General features: G+C 43.1%; 1 protein-coding gene across 7 annotated transcripts in view; it reads right to left on the reverse strand.

Moving 5' to 3' along the window:
* BBX (BBX high mobility group box domain containing) overlaps positions 1-19,316 on the reverse strand; it is a 93,206-nt gene extending 73,890 nt beyond the window's left edge. For 6 of the 7 annotated variants that reach the window (XM_056556313.1, XM_056556318.1, XM_056556316.1 and 3 more), the window contains exons 1-2: positions 19,170-19,316; positions 11,906-12,148 (exon numbers count right to left, since the gene is read on the reverse strand). In XM_056556313.1, the coding sequence (XP_056412288.1) occupies positions 11,906-12,148; positions 19,170-19,244 (318 nt within the window). In that variant the 5' untranslated portion in view covers positions 19,245-19,316. Of the gene's footprint in view, positions 1-11,905; positions 12,149-18,756; positions 18,775-19,169 lie in introns of those variants that run through there. The other variant, XM_056556312.1, reaches the window with a different exon arrangement.
* Positions 19,317-20,801: the final 1,485 nt, after the last annotated feature.

Here is a 20,801-nt window from a genome sequence, read left to right on the forward strand (position 1 = left end):
TCTGTGTAATTTTCTGGCACCAGTTGATTTAAAAAAAAAAAAAATTTAAACTTTCCAGTTTAAGGACACAGCCCATTTTGGCCTTAAAGCAGAAATGTGGTGCAAAACCTTTACCTTTCCTTGTGCCCGGGCTACAAAAACTAAAAAAAAAAAAAACTTTAACTCACCTTCCTACATTCCTCCATTGCGCCGATATAGGCGTCCCGTTCCACTGCTGCTGCTCGGCTCCATGCTTCTTAGGCTCGGAACGTCACACTGCAGTCAACGTATCGCTGGCTGCAGCGATGTCCCGCCTCGGCGGGTGATAAGCTAAGCGCTCTGTCATGTAAGGAGCCCAGGCAGCAGGCGAGGCCCGAGCTCCTTACATAACAGTGCACCGGCCGAGGCGGGACATCGCAGCAGCCAGAGACACGCGTGTGACATTCCGAGCCTAAGAAGCATGGAGCCGAGGAGCAGGGGAACAGGACGCCCAAATCGGCGCAAGAGGGGAAAGTAAGAAGGTGAGTTAAAGTAATTTTTTTTAGTTTATGCAGCCCAGGGCACAAGGAAAGGTAAACGTGCATAGGCTTAGCACTGATCAGTATTATTGGGGCGATCTTCTGCTCTGGTCTGTTGGAAGGCATATCAGAGCAGAAGACCCGGGAGAGCAGCAGAGGCAAGTGAGGGGACCTCCGTCCACCATCTTGGCTGATCTGATGCCTGCGGCAGTGCCGCGGGCGATCAGATTAGCCATTAAAAGTGCTGCACTGCCACGATCTGTATTGATCATGGTATCTGAGAGGTTAATGGCGGACATCAGCATGATCGCTGATGTCCGCCATTACCGACAGATCTGCAGCTGCTGACAGCCCCAGGGACCTGCCATGTATGAAGCGAGAGCAGCTACTGTGTGCGAAGTTACTCGCTTCAGCACCGTACATTTACGGCACATGTCCTTAAAGGGTTAAAAAAAACTTTTCTATGTTATCAGGGGTGTGGAAATTTAATAAAAAACTGCTTGTCCACGGGACTAAAACGGAGCAAAATCTACTTGTCCCTCATGACGATCCACTTGTACAGGCCAATTTTCACGTTTACACTCTTATTTTTTCCTCCTCTCCCTATAATAGCCATAACTACCAACTATAATGATACCTTGTCATTTTTCAATAACATTCTCTGAACCAAAAAAAATATATATATAATCCGTGAAGTGAAATTAAAATAGTAAAAGATAATTTAGTATATCTGGTGATTTTCTTTTCTACGCCATTTACCTTGAGCTAACATTTTGTTTTGATACTTTAGACCGTCCTGATAACAGTAATACCATATTTGTATAGTTTCCATCATGTTTTACTAATTCAAAAAAAAATTCTGAACTTTTTCGATTTGCCATTTTTTGACCCCTGTAGCTTTTTTTTTTCATACACCAAGCTGTATGGGGGCTCATTTTTTTGTGCCATAATCTGTTTTTTGTATTGGTACCATTGTGGTATTGATCTGACTTTTAAAAAAAAATTCTGGGATATTATAAAAATTGCAATTCTGTGGTTTGGTATTTTTTTTTTTTACATTTACGGTCTATCAATGGTTCTAGGTTCTATCAATGACAGAGCCACGGACACCAGGGAAGCAGAGGTAAGCCCTCCAGCTTCCTCCATTGTGGATCTCCCCAAACCCCCCCTGCGATCGCACTGCGGGGGGGGGGGGGGGGACGATCCACCCCTAAGCCCACCAGGGAGCATTCACATGTCCCTTTAGACGTCAGCTTTGACAGCGTCGATCTAAAAGGTTAATAGCCAGCTGCAGCTGAGGGCTGCAGAGTATGGAGCGGGCACGAGTCGGGAGCCCGCTCCATACAGACTGCTGAGCACCGCCGCGCTTGTGAGGTCCGGCCCGGGCTAAAGGCCGGAAAAATTCGCCTGCCCGGCGCCCGGAACTGCATGTCCCAGGCGTCGGGCGATAGGAATTCCACATTCCTGGTTATATATTACAGCAAACTATTAAAGGGGTTATCCACCATAAGGTGATTTTAGTATGCACCTGCCAGACAGTAATAGACATGCCTAGGAAGGATCTGCGCTTATCTTAGGGCTAAATGGCTATGCTGTGAGATCACCATAACGCTATGGCTATCTTTTTGTGAACTGGGTATCTCCTGGGGAAAACTACACATCCCATAGTTCCTTGTTTGTAAGTGTGAGGTCACTTTCTTCCCCCCCACACATCAGCCACCCCACCCATTAAAACACAAATGAGTTGCATTCCATTCAAAAGACCAGTATTTTCTAACCAGGGTGCCTACAGCTGTTGCAAAATGATCTCTCTCCCACCCAGCAGTCGCTCCACCTATTGAATCAGGACAGGCTACCTTTGCACACCTGACTAGTGAGGTCATGTCTCGGCCGCAATGCAACCTGGGAAAACCCGAGAACTGAGTAATTTAAAAAAATTGGGGCAAAAAATCACAGAAAAATTGCGAGACCACTGTCACACACAGATATAGACACTATATTAGGAACTACACTAACTTTACAGCCCCTGTAGCACTGTCACATAAAAAAATATCCTGGAATACCCTTAATATATGGAATACCTTTAATATACTTCATATAAAAAAAAAATCTTTCCTTTTAATAGAAATGAAGCATTTTAAAAAAGACCACTAGAGGTCCCCATACCATCCAGAACATAATCATGTTGGGCTGCAGCATAATCTTTGTCAAAGCTGAAGCACAAGCAAGGACAAAGTCCTATCAGACTGCAGCATAAAAACAGAGAGGAGGGGTTACAGAGCAGCCTGCAGTGAATGGATGTAGAGACTAAGAACAGAAGACTCAGGGAGGCAGATAAATCAACAGATGGAAAGCATTTGTAAGAAATATAGGTGCTTGCTACATGATCAGGATTATTTATTGAGAAACATATAACTTCTTAACACCACAAATAAAGATGAAAAAATAGTTTTCTCAAATTCATTCCCACTTTTATAAAAAAAAATACCGAAATTTGGGGAGATTTATTAAAACCTGTGCAGAGGAAGAGTGGTGTAGTTGCCCATAGCAACCAATCAGATTGCTTCTTTCATTTTCCACAGGCCTCTTTAGAGGCCTGTGGAAAATGAAAGAAGCGATCTGATTGGTTGCTATGGGCAACTGCACCACTCTTCCTCTGCACAGGTTTTGATAAATCTCCCCCATTATGATAAAAAAAAAAAAAAAAGACATAGAAAATAAAGCAATTTATGTAAAACCTAAGTTTTTTTTTAAATGTTAATGGATGACAGTTTATTACCGTATATTTTAACTATGTTCTTGAAGGTTAAAATAAGTAGAAATATGAATAAAATATAAACATATCAATAAAGCCCCTAGTATTATGTTACTTTTCTCTTCTTTCCACTCACTGGCCCTCATTTACTTAGTAAATCGGGTTGTAAGTCTATGTTGCTTTCTTACCCGACTGCTTTTTTCCCCTGGTATTTATTATTATGTCGCATCCTGTTTGTCGCACGTGGGTTTTGTAGGTTTTTGTTTCCAACTCCTCTGAGTTGTCGGGAAAAAATCCACAACAATTCGACAAATTCGGGATGTAAACCTTTATAAATACGTGGGAAAGCTCAGAAATGTCGGGTTATGGCCCTTTTTTCGGATTTGGGAGAATCCACATCGGGTCCGTCGGGAAAAAATGTTGCATCCTGTCGCAGACTGGCGCACGATGTCTGCAACATGTCGCAGACAAAGATGCGCCAAAAAAAAACGACAAAACAAGTCGGGTTTAGAATAGTAAATGAGGGCCACTGTGTATACTAGATCTGGGCGATAATTTCAATTTTGACTAATTTGCCTCCCAATTCCTCAGAATTCATTTCAGAATTGTGACTTTGATTTTAGCCCCACCCCCATGGGCAAAGGGACACACCTGCCTGCAACTGTTACAGGACGGGGCTGGGGAACGGGAGATCGGTTCTGCATATAATTTGCAATATTAGCAGCAGATGTGTGCAGGCCCAGGAGAGAGCTGCCTGGAATCACCGCTGCTGGGACACTAGATCAAGGCAGGAGCTCAGCTGTCATACATAGCCAGGCTACTGCCACAATTGCTGAGATTTTAGGTAAGGCTACGTTCACAATGTCACTGTGCTCCGCTAAAGCAAACTCAGGCTGTTGTAATAGTAGGAGCAGAGAAAAACATACTGCATTTTTCTCCGCTCTTCTCCTGTAAAATACTGGACACTAGGCGGACCCTATTCAAGTCAAGGGGATCTGTCGGGACCCGGAGGTGACCTTGTTGTTCTTCGACCGGATCAGGGTCTGTTCAGCGCAAAATAAAAGGAGCTGGATGGAATCTGAAGGGGTCAGAGAACAACAGCAGTGTGAACCTAGCCTAACTCAGGTCCTATCAGTTTAACCCTTTAGATGGCGTGGTCAATAGCAACCTTGGTATTTTAACTATTTAACAGTGGGGGATGCAGCTCACTACATTGCAATAGCAGGGTGCGGATGGTTACCATTGCACTCGGTGGCATAACAACGGCTCTATATCTGCTATACGGTGTCTGCCTACTAGGCTCTGCCGGGGGCCCTGCCTAACAGGTAGTATGTCAATGTAACGCTGACAGACAGTAATGTTTTAGAATACAATGTATTATACTGCTTCTAGACAATTAACGGGGTAAAAAAAAATTACATACAATAAAGTTTAATTATCCCCCTCCAAAAAACGTATCATTAAAGGGGTCGTCCAGTGGTGAAAAACTTATCCCCTATCCTAAGGATAGGGGATAAGTTTGAGATCGCGGGGGTCCGACCGCTGGGGCCCCCTGCGATCTCTCTGTATGGGGCCCCGGCTCTCGGCCCAGATAGCGGGTGTGGAACCCTGCACGAAGCGGCGGCCGACACGCCCCCTCAATACATCTCTATGGCAGAGCCGGAGATTGCCGAAGGCAGCGCTTCGGCTCTGCCATAGAGTTGTATTGAGGGGGCTGTCGGGGCTCCGTACAGGAGATCGCAGGGGGCCCCAGTGGTCGGACACCCCCGCGATCTGCAACTTATCCCCTATCCTTAGGATAGGGGATAAGTTGCTCACCACTGAGTCACCACTGGACTACTCCTTTAAAGGAAACTTGTCATTTTATTTTCGGTAGGTAAGAAGAACGGGCAATGTCGGGTACTCTGCTAGTAGGTGATAAAAGTTGCTTGAGGACCAACCGTTTTATACATATTATATGATTATCAGAATTGTTCCTTAGAATACTGTTAAAAGAAATCTGTCATCAGTGTCACGCGCACTAACCTGTTGGTACAGGCTGGTAGTGCGGGTGACACTTATAATACTACCTATCCCCTCTGTGGTCCTGTTCATATGTCATGCTCCTTATTTGGACGGCAGGGTCAGTGCACAGGCAGCGCTCCAGGATCATGCTAATGTCACGGTGACAAAAAAGAAGTATCAGGGATAGGTAAGTATCATTATCATCAGTGTCACCCACACTACCAGCCTGTACCAACAGGTTAGTGCGGGTGACACCGATGACAGATTTCTTTTAATTAACCTGAAGATTAAGTAATGAATAGCTTTGCTTCCCTCGTATATAAAAAAAAGCTTTGTTTTGTTAGTATAAAAAAAAAAGAAGAAAATTGAGATTAAAATCAAGAATCACTTTTTAGTTTAGATATTCATTTTAGGCCATAATTGCCCAGCCCTAATGTAAACTTTCAGTAAACAAGGTATGTCAGTATGAAAATAATAAGTAATAAGACAGTGGTTAGAATCATTGCCTTACAGTGCTGGGATCCTGGGTTTAAATCCAACCAAAGACAACATATTCATTAAGTCAATATTTTCTCCTCATGTTTGTAACACGAGGCCCAGTCGCACGTATGGACAAGCCAGCGAGCTAGGATAAACAGTATAGGGTGATGGGCCTCCACATTCTAACACTCATGGCCTTCCCTCAGATTAAGAGGACAGTATTGTTGGTATTATATGTTAAATCTCCTACATTAGCATATGACTTCTGCCCATTAAAGATCACAGATACGAAGGATAAGAGCATCTGGATGACAAGCAGTAGACACAGACAGCCTCCATATTAGACAATTCATAAAACATTGATAGAACAGCTCTATGCATGGTCAACATGTATATGTTATTGTGATGAATACAATCTCATGATAACTCTGCCCACGTTCAGGCCTGTCAACTGGTCTCTGCAGGAGAGATCTATGTACAGTACAAAAAGATACACAAAGATGCCGCACTAACCTACACTGTGCTCTGCCATAAGCAAATTAGATTTCCTGATCCTGACACATTTACATTTACTTCCTTCAAGTTACTTACTGGGGGCAGAACGGGAAAATTCTGTGGGTACCATACAAATACAACATTGAAGAATACAAACCTTGGCCCCTCGCTACGATAAGCCATTAAGTTTCTGTTTCAGTGTCTGTAGAAAACGAAAAAAAAAAATAAAAAAGCCTCGGCCTGAAGACGCGACTCACATGTCTACATAGCACCACCTAGTGATATACTGGGGGAAAGCCAAACCCCCTTCACTTGTACACTAAACATAGCTCATTTTATTACATCTGGGCAGTGTTTCCCAACCAGGGTGACTCCAGCTGTTGCAAAACTACAACTCCCAGCATGCCTGGACAGCCGAAGGCTGTCCAGGCATGCTGGGATTTGTAGTTTTGCAACAGCTGGAGGCCCCCTGGTTGGGAAGCACTGCATCTGGGTGATGATAAATATGGCTATGCACTTAGGATGAGTAACACTGTAGAACTAGGAATATATGCCATTTACAAGTCCGATATACAGGTGAAACTTAAAAAATTTGAATATCATGCAAAAGTCCATTGTATTTCAGTAATTCAACTTAAAAGGAAAGGAAGCATGAACTGCTCCAAAATCTCCTGGTAGATGGATGCGTTGACCCTGGACTTAAAGGGGTACTCCGGCGGAAAACTTTTGTTTTTGTTAAAGTGCCAGAAAGATAAACAGATTTGTAAATGACTTCTTAATCCTTCCAGTACTTATCAGCTGCTGTATACTACAGAGGTACTCCAGTGGAAAGCTTTTTTTTATTTATTTATTTTTTATCAACTGGTGCCAGAAAGTTAAACAGATTTGTAAATGACTTCTATTTAAAAATCTTAATCCTTCCAGTACTTATCAGCTACTTTATACTACAGAGGAAATTCTTTTCTTTTTGGATTTCTTTTCTGTCTGACCACAGTGCTCTCTGCTGACACCTCTGTCCATTTTACGAACTGTCCAGAGCAGCATGTTTGCTATGGGGATTTTCTCCTGCTCTGGAAAGTTTCTGACACGGACAGAGGTGTCAGCAGAGAGCACTGTGGTCGTGACAGAAAAGAAATCCAAAAAGAAAAGAATTTCCTCTGTAGTATAAAGCAGCTGATAAGTACTGGAAGGATTAAGATTTTGAAATAGAAGTCATTTACAAATCTGTTTAACTTTCTGGCACCAGTTGATTTAAAAATAAAAAAGCTTTCCACTGGAGTACCCCTTAATAAAGCACAGTGGACCAACACCAGTAGATGACATGGCTCCCCAAATCATAGTAATTGGGGGGGCTTTGGGGTTTTCATGAGCTTTAAGCCATAATCATCACAATTATAACAAATCACGGCTTGAACTATTTTGCTTTGTATGTAATGAGTCTCTCTCATATATTAGTTTCACCTTTTAAGTTGCATTACTGAGAGAAATGAACTTTGCACGATATTCTAATTTTTCGAGTTTCACCCACTGACATAACCTCCAGAAACAAATGAGCCTAAGAACTGTCCATAGTTCCTAAAATGGACAGAGATGTCAGCAGAGAGCACTGTGCTCATGATGTCAGCAGAGAGCACTGGGTTCCAAAAAGAAAATAATTTCCTCTGTAGTATTCAGCAGCTAATAAGTACTGGAAGGATTAAGATTTTTTAATAGAAGTAATTTACAAATCTGTTTAACTTTCTGGCACCAGTTGATTTAAAAAAAATTAAAATAAAAAAGTTTTCCACCGGAGTAACCCTTTAAAGTTTTTGAATCCTTCTGCAATTGGACCAGTAATGTGTAATAAACAGCAAGTAAACTAAAATGACCTATAATGTTGGTTGTAGAGATAAAACACCATCAACAGATATCTGTCCAGACAGGTTAAACTGTCATAGAGAAAAGGAAATATGTAGCTGCTAAGCATATTGGTGTCACTTATCTCCTGGGTAAGTGACACTCCAGTGATACATTGGTGGACAGCTGGGCAGCCCCCATACACATGACATTTTAGCACTATTATCTAACAATACCTGTTGAGTATGGCTGACTGTAATAGGGCCTCCTTCTTTGACACTAACTGGTATCAATGGAAAAACATACAAGTAGCACATTATTTCCATTCATACAGAAAAGGGATGTCCAACAAAGACAACTTATTTACAGTGGCCCTGACTACAATGCTACCATAACTGGAGACAGTATAGGATAGAGGCAGAGATGTTAAGCTTTAGGACATACCGTATCATTTCACTATGAGCCCTGACAGCTGCCTCAAATAGGAGACCTAACAAATTTGCTTTCAGGTAGGGTCACACATATCGCATCTGCCATGTGTTTCACACTCTGGGATATACGCTGCAGATCTGCTATGAGCAGACTCACAGAGCTACCCGGCCACACCCCTGTGTGTGCAGTAAGGTTTGTGCATCCGCTTCATGAAATACAAGGTATTTGTGACGCTATCCTTAAAGGTAATTCTGACCAAACACATAAGATTACTGTTGGCCGAGTATCTAATATGCATGTCTAGCTTAAAGATCGTAACCACACAACCTAGGCTGATTTCACACTGTGTTCAGTGGACTCCCTGAGGTATAACTCCGAAGTATAGCTATGACAATGCCACTTAATGCCACCCGTGATACACAGGGTCCCATACTAAAAAACGTATACAGGGATGTGGAATTCCTATCGCCCGTTGCCCGGGACATGCAGTTCCGGGCGCTGGACAGGTAGAGCCGGGCTGCTTCGGGCTAGTAGAGCCGGCCAGACAACCCGGTGGCACTTAGGGTGTATGGGGTGGCCTCCTGACTCGAGCCTGCTCCATACCCGGTGACCCCAAGCTGATTTCAGTAGCTGGGGGCCGCCGCTAATAGCCCGGCATGCAGCAATCGCCACGGACGGCTATTAACCCTTTAGATCTCCGCTGTCAAAGTTGACAGCAGTGTCTAAAGGGACCTTTAACCAGTATCTGGTGGTCCAGTGGGGTGGATCGCCCACCGCATAAGCGCAGTGCGATCGTGGTGGGACGATCCACTGTGAAGGTGTGAAGGTATCCAGAGGGCTTACCTCTCATCCATGGCCCCATGGATCTATATTTGATTGAGCCTGCTTAGAGCAGACTCAATCAAATGAGCATAGATCACCCAGATCAATGGAGTTAAACAGAACTGCATTGATCTGTATGAGGAATCTAATGATTCCTCCTAAAAGTCCCCTAAGGGACTAATAAAGAAAAAAAAATTAATAAATGTTCAAAAAACACACATTAACCCCTTCCATATTAAAAATTCACATTACACCTCCCCCTTCCCATACAAAAAACATGTAAACATAATTACAATAAATGTATTTGGTATTGGCGCGTGCTTAATTGTCCCGACTATTAAAATATGACATTATATACTCTTAGATCAATGGTGTTAACATTAAAAAATACAAAACCACAGAATTGCGTTTTTTATGACATCATATCCAGAGAAAATAAAGTAAAAAGCAATCAAAAAGTCCTATGAATACAAAAATTGTACCGATAAAAAATGAGCCCTCAGTATGCAGAAAAATGAAAATGTTATAGGGGTCAGAAAATGGCAATTTAAGTAAGAATATTTTTTTTTCAATTTCAAATTAGTAAAATATGATGGAAACTAAACAAATTTGGTACTGCTGTAATCAGAGCGACCTTAAGTATCAAAATACCATGAAAGTCCGACCACTAGATGACTGGCGTAAAAAATAAAAAAAACAAATTTTACCTTTAACTATTAAATAAAAGGTGTCCTTACAAAGTACAATTAGTCCTGCAAAAAAACAAGCCCTCATATGGGTGTGTAGATGGAAAAATAGGAGTTATGGCTATTAGTGCAAGGAGGGGAAAATAAAAATGCAAAAACGAAATAAATAAACAAATAAAGACCTTTTTTACACACTATTTTGGTTAAATTTATTTTGTGTACCAGGACATGTGGATTGTCATGAGGGACAAGTAGATTTTGCTCCATTTTAGTCTCTTGGACAAGTAGTTTTTTTTTAAATTAAATTTACACATACCCATACCATAATTTTCACTGCATCCAGCTCAATGGAACAGTGCAGAAGTCTGCCCTATTCTATGGATTCATTTAACAGATATGACGGAATCTATCCCAGCGCTTAAATTTAAGGGGATCTGTCAGCTCTATATTATGCTCAGAACTGCAGACATGGCTCCCTACTTCTTAGCTGATGGCTGTTTGCAAAGAAATAAAATGTTTTTTACTTCTTAACTCAAGAATGGTAGAGGCCAGATTGAGCTGTAGTATGTCCTCCTCCCTTGCTCTCTCCTCCCCCTCCAGCATTCAGCCTTGTACATCAATCATGCAGGGTAGAGAGGGTGTGGGAGGGATCTTCGTACAGCCACTTCAGCTTACAAAAAAACATAATTTTATAACTTTGCAGACATCAGCTAAGGGACTTGCGTCATATATTTTATCTCCTTTTCCGCTATCCATGCATGTCTGCAGTGCTGCAATATAAACATGCAATATAACAAATTCTTTCTAAATGCTGTATGAAAGCAGCCTAACATACAAAGGCCCTTCGGTTGTGTTGCCACTGCAGTTTTTGAGCCAAAGTCAGAAATGGCCCAATGAGGAAGGAGAAGTATAAGTCCTTCCTTTATATTCCCCATTCCTTTTGAATCCCCTTCTGACTTTGGCTCTAAAATTGTAGTGACAGTTTAAAAAAAAACCTGCCAAGTAGAAACACAGCCTACGGGTAGGGTCACACGTAGTGTAAACGCTGCGTATTTGACACACCTGCGTATTTCTGTGCTAGCAAAGTCTATGGGATTAATAATGAACACCAATATACTTTGCTAGCACTGAAATACACAAGTGCGTCAAATACGCAGCGTTTACGCTATGTGTGACCCTACCCTTAAGATGATAGAAAGTCATAACATGTTGCTTAAATATGTCATAAACATCAGTTAACTGGGTGGCCAAACAATGCAAAATAAGCAATACTATACTCTGCAGCACAGTGTGTACTGGGCATAGCTCAAACTGTGTCATGTTACCAGTTATTATTTACAAGTACCCAAATAAATACATACAATTATATTAGAAAAACATTTATTTAGTAACTAAATAAGGAACCATCCAATTGTATCAGATCAATATAAAAACAGGATACTGAAATAATAGGGTTTGGTCTGGTGGTGCAGTTGGGGCAGGCGGACAAAACACTGGAAAAATCAGGCAGTTAGTTATCGGCCATGGCATGCAGGCACGGCTTTGACTACATGCTATAGCTGGACTGTAAGACCCTACGCTCGCAGAATTGAAGAATATTTTCTCCATTTTCAGCTGGGGCTTATAAAATGGATGAGGCTTATAGGAAACCAGAATGGTTTAGCTTGTTATTTCCTCTCTTGCAGACAGAAATAGGGGAAGGATGTGCATCCCAGCCAGAGATCGGCCTGATCTAAGGTATGTGAAAGGGTTAAACTATGAAATGGATGCACCCCCACCCTCCCAGAAAGAAGCCAGCAGAAGAAAAAGACTCCCAGAGGAACCCTGATTTCTTTTAGCTTGAAGGCAAACACTTTTCCCAGGAACATAAAGCCATGCATTACAATCTGTTCACACACCTCCTTGGCCATGTCTGTGTACTTCTGCTTCTCAATGGGATCCAGATAGGCCCACCAGTCCGCTAGTATTTTTGTAGCACCACGGTTATCCAGACGAGGATGCTCTTGGCGCACTAAAGATCGATGGCGTTTACAGAATAAGAGGAACGCATTCATAGGTCTCCGGGCTCTCTGTTCAGGGGACTCGCTGTCTTCTGCTTCATCCCCTTCATGTTCCAAACCATCTGCATCAAGGAGCTGAACCTGCGGTTGATGTCATAGTAAACACTATTATGACATCGTACAGTATAGCAGCCAAAGCATGAAAAAGATAACATGAAAAAGCCTATGGTTACATTAAGGATATGCCTACTGTAAAATAGGTTTCTGGGGGCTGATATATATATATATATATATATATATATATATATACACGGTGTATATATATATATATATATATATATATATATATCACATAACTGTATAACTGTCCTGATATAGGTAGATGCCACACCACTGTAAAGACTGGGTACATTTTATTAGTTACCATGTATTTATTTATTTATATAGCGCCTACAGATTCCGCAGCACTTACAATTATGGGGTACATGTATGCTCTGTGGCCTACACGCTTAGGTATTCCAGGAAAAAAAAACTTTTTATTTTTATTTTTTATTTTATTTATTATATCAACTGGCTCCAGAAAGTTAAACAGATTTGTAAATTACTTCTATAAAAAAAAATCTTTATCCTTCCAATACTTAATATAGGCTGTATATTGCAGAGAAAGTTCTTTTGTTTTTGGATTTCTTATTTTTTTTCTGTGCACAGTGCTCTCTGCTGACACCTGTCTTTATCAGGTCCAGAGCAGCATAGGTTTGCTATGGAGATTTGCTCCTGTTTCGGACAGAGGTGTCAGCAGAGAGCACCGTGGACAGAAAAAAAAAGAAATCCAAAATTAAAAGAACTTTCTCTGTAGTATATAGCAGCTAATAAGTACTGGAAGGATAAAGTTTTTTTTAATAGAAGTCATTTACAATTCTGTTTAACTTTCTGGCACCAGTTGATTAAAAACAAAATTTTTCCACCGGAGTACCCCTTTAAAGATAGCACTTTAAACCCATGTTAGCAGAGAAAGCACTCGCTCAGATTTCCATACTTCCAATATACATACAATAGGACACCCCCTGTTTTGATGTGGCTGCATTTTCTCTGCTAAAAGAGCTGGACATCTACCATGCAAAGAAATGTTGGTTTTTAATAAGGCCAACTTTCCCTCTACAGGTTTTAAGAAATCTCCTCCATGGTTCATTGAAAGAACAAGAAGTCCAGGTGACGGAACTGTAACAGAGGTACTAAAACATACCCTTAGGGTGCGTTCACACGCTATTTGTTCTTGTTCTGCATATTTGAAAGTGGGCGGGCTCTTCTCAGCTGTCTGTAGCAGATTTTGCGCGGCGCAATTTACGCTGCGGAAAATCCGCCGCAGTCCCTACTGACTTCAATAGGGCTTGCGGCGGATTTTCTCGGACAGCTGAGAAGAGCCCGTCCCCTTTCAAATACGCAGCGGAAAACCCGAAAAACAAATAGCGTGTGAACGCACCCTTAGGTAGGGTTGCCACCTTTCTTGCAAAAAAATACCAGCCATGCTAATTTGCATTATTAATTATATATGCGTAACATCACAGGATACACATAACAGTACCATTTTTGCTTTGATATGACTTTTTGATCACTTGGGAGTTACTAACTACAACTCTCAGCATGCCCTGAAACAGCCTGTGGCTCAGCAGCTGCCCCAAACAAAAACTACGACTTCCAGCATGTTGGACTATAAAGTAGCATATAGTATAGGTCAGCGTTTCCCAACCAAAGGTGCCTCCAGCTCTTGCAAACTACAACTCCCAGCATGCCCGGACAGCCAACGGCTGTCCGGGCATGCTGGTAGTTGTAGTTTTGCAACAGCTGGAAGCACCCCTGGTTTTGAAACACTGGTATAGTATATGGTGCAACATTCCAGGAGTTGGAGGATTGGTTGGATAAATACCGGCCTTTGCATTGCCGGTATTTTTTATATAAAAACACCGGCAGGGTGGCCACAATACCGGGGTAGGGTCACACGTGACATATTTTGCTGCATAATTTTTTAAGCTGATTTTGCTACCCATTGGGGGATATTTATCAAGACCTGTACAGAGGAAAAGTTGATCAGTTGCCCATAACAACCAATCAGACTGTTTCTTTCATTCTTCAGAGGTCTTTTCAAAAATGAAAGAGGTAAGCTGATTGGTTGCTATGGGCAACTTTTCCTCTACATAGGTTTGGATAAATCTCCCCCATTGACTTTAATGGGTAGGTAAATAAGACCATACCCTTAGGGTGTATTCACAAGTACAGTATCCTGCACATATCTGAAGCGCAGGATTTAAAGCTGCAGATTTAATGCTGTGTTCAGTCATTTAGTTAACATTAAAATCTGCAGCTTCAAATTCTGGGCGATACAAGTATAATACTGATACATTTTTGCAACCATAAGATTAGATTTTTCGAGCAGGGATTTGCAGAGGTAACAGGGATGCAAAAGTGTGTCAGTATTAGGGTGCATTCACACATGCATATTTTCTGCAGCAGATTTGCTATAGCAGACTTTGCTACCTATTGAAGATGGGCAGCAAAAACTGCAACAAAAATCCGCACATGGGAACGTTCACACTTACAGGATCTGATGCATATTATTTGCGGCATGTTTTGGGCAGATGATTTTGCTACCCATGAACTTCAATGGACAGCAAAATTAGCTGCATAAAATATGCAGCAGATCCTGTATGTGTGAATGTACCCTTAGGGTAGGTCACAGGTATCCATCGGCATAAGGTGTACAGCAGAGGGCACTTTGTTCTGACTGATTTCTGCTGGTATATGCTGATTTAATGGGACTAAATAGCGCAGCAGTTCATGCTTTTAAGTGCCTTAAAGGGGTACTCCACTGGAAAACTTTTTTTTTTTTTTATCAACTGGTGCCGAAAAGTTAAAAAGATTTGGAAATTACTTTTATAAAAAATCTTAATGTTTCTAGTACTTCTGTATGCTCCACAGGAAGTTCTTTTCTTTTTGAATTTCCTTCCTGTCTGACCACAGTGCTCTCTGCTGACACCTCTGTCCATTTTAGGAACTGTCCAGAGAAGGATAGGTTTGCTATGTGGATTTGCTCCTACACTGGACAGTTACTGACATGGACAGAGGTGTCAGCAGAGAGCACTGTGGTCAGACATAAAGGAAATTCAAAAAGATAATAACTTCCTCTGGAATATACAGCAGCTGATAAGTACTGAAAGGATTAAGATTTTTAAATAGAAGTAATTTACAAATCTGTTTAACTTTCTGGCACTAGTTGATTTAAAAAAAAATGTTTTCCAGCGGAGTACCCCTTTAAAACTAATGTACCAGCATCCTGAACATAGTCACTAGGTGACTCTACTTGAGCCACTGAAATGAACTGTGTCCTCTGCTGTACGCCACAGTGTATGTTGGCATCGCACCCTTGGCAGGTTGGTGACATACCTGTTACTGTTGGTGTAAAAGCAATGTGAGCCTAACCTTCTGCTTGTGTGAAGTCTGCATATGCTGGGTACACACATAGTATTTGGTCAGTGTTTTGATTACATTTTTAGCCAATATCAGGAATGGAGCCGACAGACAGAAAAACTATGATGGAAAGATTGAAACCTTTTTTCTGTGTTTTGGACCCACTGGCTTTAGCAAAAAATACTTATCAAAATTCTACATGTGAATCTGGCTTTATTCTAGCTATGTATAAGTACCCTAAAAAGCCAGCCTCTAGTTTCCCCAAAATCCTATCGGCCAGGATGTAGACGCCTTTACAAATTGGAGGTATCTGTCAATACATTGAGGTGTATTCCCTAACATGTAGCACTGCATAGGCATGTGCCTCAATTATTACTACAAAATATAAATGGATATTTACCAGCCGGACAGACCAGAAGGACATTCTTCTGTCCTTCACCGTGCCAATGGGAAGCTATGGCTACATCTGGTGATAGATGGTCCTTAAAGGGGTACTCCGGTGGAAAACTTTTTTTTTTTAAATCAACTAATGCCAGAAACTTAAACAGATTTGTAAATTACTTCTATAAAAAAATTCTTAATCCTTCCAGTACATATTAGTGGCTGTATACTAAAGAAGAAATTCTTTTCTTTTTGGATTTCTTTTCTGTCACGAACACAGTGCTCTCTTCTGACTCCTCTGTAGTATACAGCTGCTGATAAGTACTGGAAGGATTAAGATTTTTTAATACAAGTCATTTACAAATCTATTTAACTTTCTGGCACCAGTTGATTTAAGAAAAAAAAAAGTTTTCCACCGGAGTACCCCTTTAAGGCTCTGTTCACAACAAAACTTTGGTTAGGTTCTAGGCAGAAAAACACAGTGATGCCGGATTATCAGTCCCACAGAATCTGGATAAATCAATTTTGAAAAAAAAAAAAAGATCACCTATAAAGAAGAGTGCCCAAATAAATGCCCCAGAGAACGTGCTACTTTCACATGCCTTTATGGAGCATCCTTTTAAGCTAAGGGAACAATCTACTTAAAGGGGTACTCTACTGGAAAAAAAATGTCAACTGATGCCAGAAAGTTAAACAGATTTGTAAAATTACTTCTATTTAAAAATCTTAAACCTTCCAGTACGTATCATCTGCTGTATGCTCCAGAGGAAGGTATTTTCCAAATTCAAAATGAAAAAAAAAAATACTTCCTGTGGACCATACAGCAGCTGATAAGTACTGCCAGGATTAAAGGAGAAATGCAGCTCAAAACTTTTAAGTTTGTGGCTGCAAAAACAACAAAAAAAAATATATAAATTTAACTCACCTTCCTACGTTCCCCTGCTGGGCCGGTATCGGTGTCCCGTTCCTCCGGCGCTGCCCGGCTCCCTGCTTCTTAGGCTCGGAATATCACACTGTGGTCAGCGTATCGCCGCCCCCGCAGCGATGTCCCTCCTCGGCCGGTGATAGGCTGAGCGCACTGTCATGTAAGGAGCCAGGTTAAAGTTTGTTTTTTTAGTTTTTGCAGCCCAGGCACAGGGAAGCTTAAAAGTTTTCTGCGGCATTTCTCCTTTAAAGGAATACTGTCACATATTTTCTCCCGCACTATCCACATGTACTGGTGCTACCTACCTTGGTCTGATCCGTGCCGCGGTTCGCCCGCAATTGTAGTTTTCATCTCTGTGTATATCCTGCTGTAACTGGCAAAGGCGGGGCTTCTGCGGGCTAACGGACACTGACGTCAGCGCCGCTCATGAATTTTCATACCCCCTCCCTCTGGTTAGGAGCGGCGAAGAGAGGGAGAACAGAAGGGATGAATATTCATGAGCGGCGCGGCGCTGACGTCAGTGTCCGTTAGCCCGCAGAAGCCCCGCCTTTGCCAGTTACAGCAGGATATACACAGAGATTAAAACTACAATTGCGGGCGAACGGCGGCGCGGATCAGACCAAGGTAGGGCTCGTTTTAATCAGCGTCTCCCGCACTATCCACCACCACTATGTGGATAGTGCGGGAGAAAATATGTGACAGTTTTCCTTTAAGATTTGTAAATAAAAGTAATTTACAAATCTGTTTAACTTTCTGGCACCAGTTGATTTAAAAAAAAAATAATAAAATTTGAAAAAATGTTTTCCAGCAGAGTACCCCTTTAAGGGGTATGTTCACATTATGTGGATCTGCTGCAGAATATAAGCAACTGATTTACATTGATTCACTTTGGTGCAAACACACTGCACATATTCTGCAGCAGATCTACAGAAAATCCAGCTTGTAAATGTACCCAAAAAAACATTCCCACCTGAAATCATAGAAACTATCTGTAAAAAGAAATCCTCATAGGGACGTTTAGTTACCACTGCAGCCCCTCTTGGTTGTCCAGAATTTCCTGCCTCCTCCCTATGGACACATTGACAAGTATGGATTGTGCAGCTCGCCTGCTAGATGTTACAGGGCAGTCAATAGGGCATTGTAAACTCCTGTTCACACAGTGCAGTCAGGATCCACACAGTTACGGGGCATGATACAGTAACTGAATGCCTTATCTGTGCAGGTTTTGTGCCAGTCTGATGCCAGCATGTCCCCACTGGACTGAACTGGAAATTGTAAGTTTATTTGTTATTATGGTATACAAGGGGTGGTGTCTTTTTATACCTGCCTGGCATTACCACAGCTTTCCCATGGGGGGCAGTCACTTAGCTTTCCCTGACTGGGGAAGTACCACGTGTCACACTAGTATTGTGCCATTCATGAGTCTTATAAAGCTGGGGAAGTCCTGTGAGTCCTGCACTCCTGAATGGCAGAAAACTAAATGTTACATTTGGTACTTCTCTTCATGTCTCCAATATAGCTGCTTCACCACATAGTCTCTTCAGGAGTCTGGAAAAGCCATGTGAGCCCTGCACTGTGTATTGCCTCTCACCCAGCTTTCCCAGTCTCCTAAGTCGAGACCATCTGTCTGGTGCAGTGGCCATACTGGAGACAAGAAAAGTACAAGATGTCACACTACTACAGTGTTTCCCAACCAGAGTGCCTCCAGCTGTTGCAAAACTACAACTCCCAGCATGCCTGGACAGCCTTCGGCTGTCCAGGCATGCTGGGAGTTGTAGTTTTGCAACAGCTGGAGGCACCCTGGTTGGGAAACACTGCACTAGTACCTGCCATTCAGGAGTCTTAAACAGCTGGGGAAGTTCCGTGAGCCTTGCACTGTGTACTGCCTGTCATCTAGCTTCCCCAGTCTCCTGAAAAAACTATCTGTCTGGTGCAGCAGCCATATTGGAGTCATGAAGAGAATGTCACACAAGTACTCTACCATTCATTACTTGGAGCCCTGCACTCAGCTTTGCCAGGAACAGAACAAACGGCCACAGGACTGGTGTAAACAGCGAGGCCATGGGATGGCTGCAGGGGCTCAGGCCTAGGAGATGGCACAGGGTGGCCGCTGAGATAGATTGGCATGCAGCTCCCCCTCTGTGCTCCTGACAGACATGATAAAGTTTGGCAGATGAGTACACAGCGCAGCTGTACCGCATAGCAGAGCCGTGCAGTGCCGAGACATGGCAACACACCTGGCACAGTGATAATGGAGCCGGCCCCAGCAGTGATGGGCTGCACGTCCTCCCTGCACTTGTGACTGAGTATGGCAGCGCTGCCCGTGCCCTCTCCCCGCCTCCCCTCTCAGCGCCCCCCGCACTAACTCTTCTTTCCCCGCCGAGGCTCTCTCACCGGGACACGGGCTCTGACGTCTGCCGGACAGTTATCACAGAAGTACCGTCCGGGCTCCGGTAAAGGCTCCGCCATTTTCCGCTGCCCTGGAGATGACGCACGGCGACATCAGCACGCTACGACCGATAGACGGCGAGAGAGAGGGGCCAAACCACGATGTAGCGGAGGCATGAGGGGTCCGGGGCAGGGTGGCACAGGCTGTCCACACATTTACCTCAATCCTGCCTGCTGCGGGTACAGCATTCCTACTGGTATCACTGCTTCCTTACCCTGACTGATGGCACAGGATATCCACACATTTACCTCAATCCTGCCTGCTGCGAGTACAGCATTCCTACTGGTATCACTGCTTCCTTACCCTGACTGATGGCACAGGATATCCACACATTTACCTCAATCCTGCCTGCTGCGAGTACAGCATTCCTACTGGTATCACTGCTTCCTTACCCTGACTGATGGCACAGGATATCCACACATTTACCTCAATCCTGCCTGCTGCGAGTACAGCATTCCTACTGGTATCACTGCTTCCTGACCCTGACTGATGGCACAGGCTGTCCACACATTTACCTCAATCCTGCCTGCTGCGAGTACAGCATTCCTACTGGTATCACTGCTTCCTTACCCTGACTGATGGCACAGGATATCCACACATTTACCTCAATCCTGCCTGCTGCGAGTACAGCATTCCTACTGGTATCACTGCTTCCTTACCCTGACTGATGGCACAGGCTGTCCACACATTTACCTCAATCCTGCCTGCTGCGAGTACAGCATTCCTACTGGTATCACTGCTTCCTTACCCTGACTGATGGCACAGGATATCCACACATTTACCTCAATCCTGCCTGCTGCGAGTACAGCATTCCTACTGGTATCACTGCTTCCTTACCCTGACTGATGGCACAGGCTGTCCACACATTTACCTCAATCCTGCCTGCTGCGAGTACAGCATTCCTACTGGTATCACTGCTTCCTTACCCTGACTGATGGCACAGGATATCCACACATTTACCTCAATCCTGCCTGCTGCGAGTACAGCATTCCTACTGGTATCACTGCTTCCTTACCCTGACTGATGGCACAGGATATCCACACATTTACCTCAATCCTGCCTGCTGCGAGTACAGCATTCCTACTGGTATCACTGCTTCCTTACCCTGACTGATGGCACAGGCTGTCCACACATTTACCTCAATCCTGCCTGCCGCGGGTACAGCATTCACACTGGTATCACTGCTTCCTGACCCTGACTGATGGCACAGGATATCCACACATTTACCTCAATCCTGCCTGCCGCGGGTACAGCATTCCTACTGGTATCACTGCTTCCTGACCCTGACTGATGGCACAGGATATCCACACATTTACCTCAATCCTGCCTGCCGCGGGTACAGCATTCCTACTGGTATCACTGCTTCCTTACCCTGACTGATGGCACAGGCTGTCCACACCTTTACCTCAATCCTGCCTGCCGCGGGTACAGCATTCACACTGGTATCACTGCTTCCTGACCCTGACAGATGGCACAGTCTATACACACGTTTACCTCAATCCTGCCTTCTGCGGGTACAGCATTCCTACTGGGATCACTCCTTCCTGACCCTGACTGATGGCACAGGATATCCACAC

Source organism: Hyla sarda, chromosome 2 (assembly GCF_029499605.1).
Source record: "Hyla sarda isolate aHylSar1 chromosome 2, aHylSar1.hap1, whole genome shotgun sequence".
NCBI classification, from domain to species: Eukaryota; Metazoa; Chordata; class Amphibia; order Anura; family Hylidae; genus Hyla; species Hyla sarda.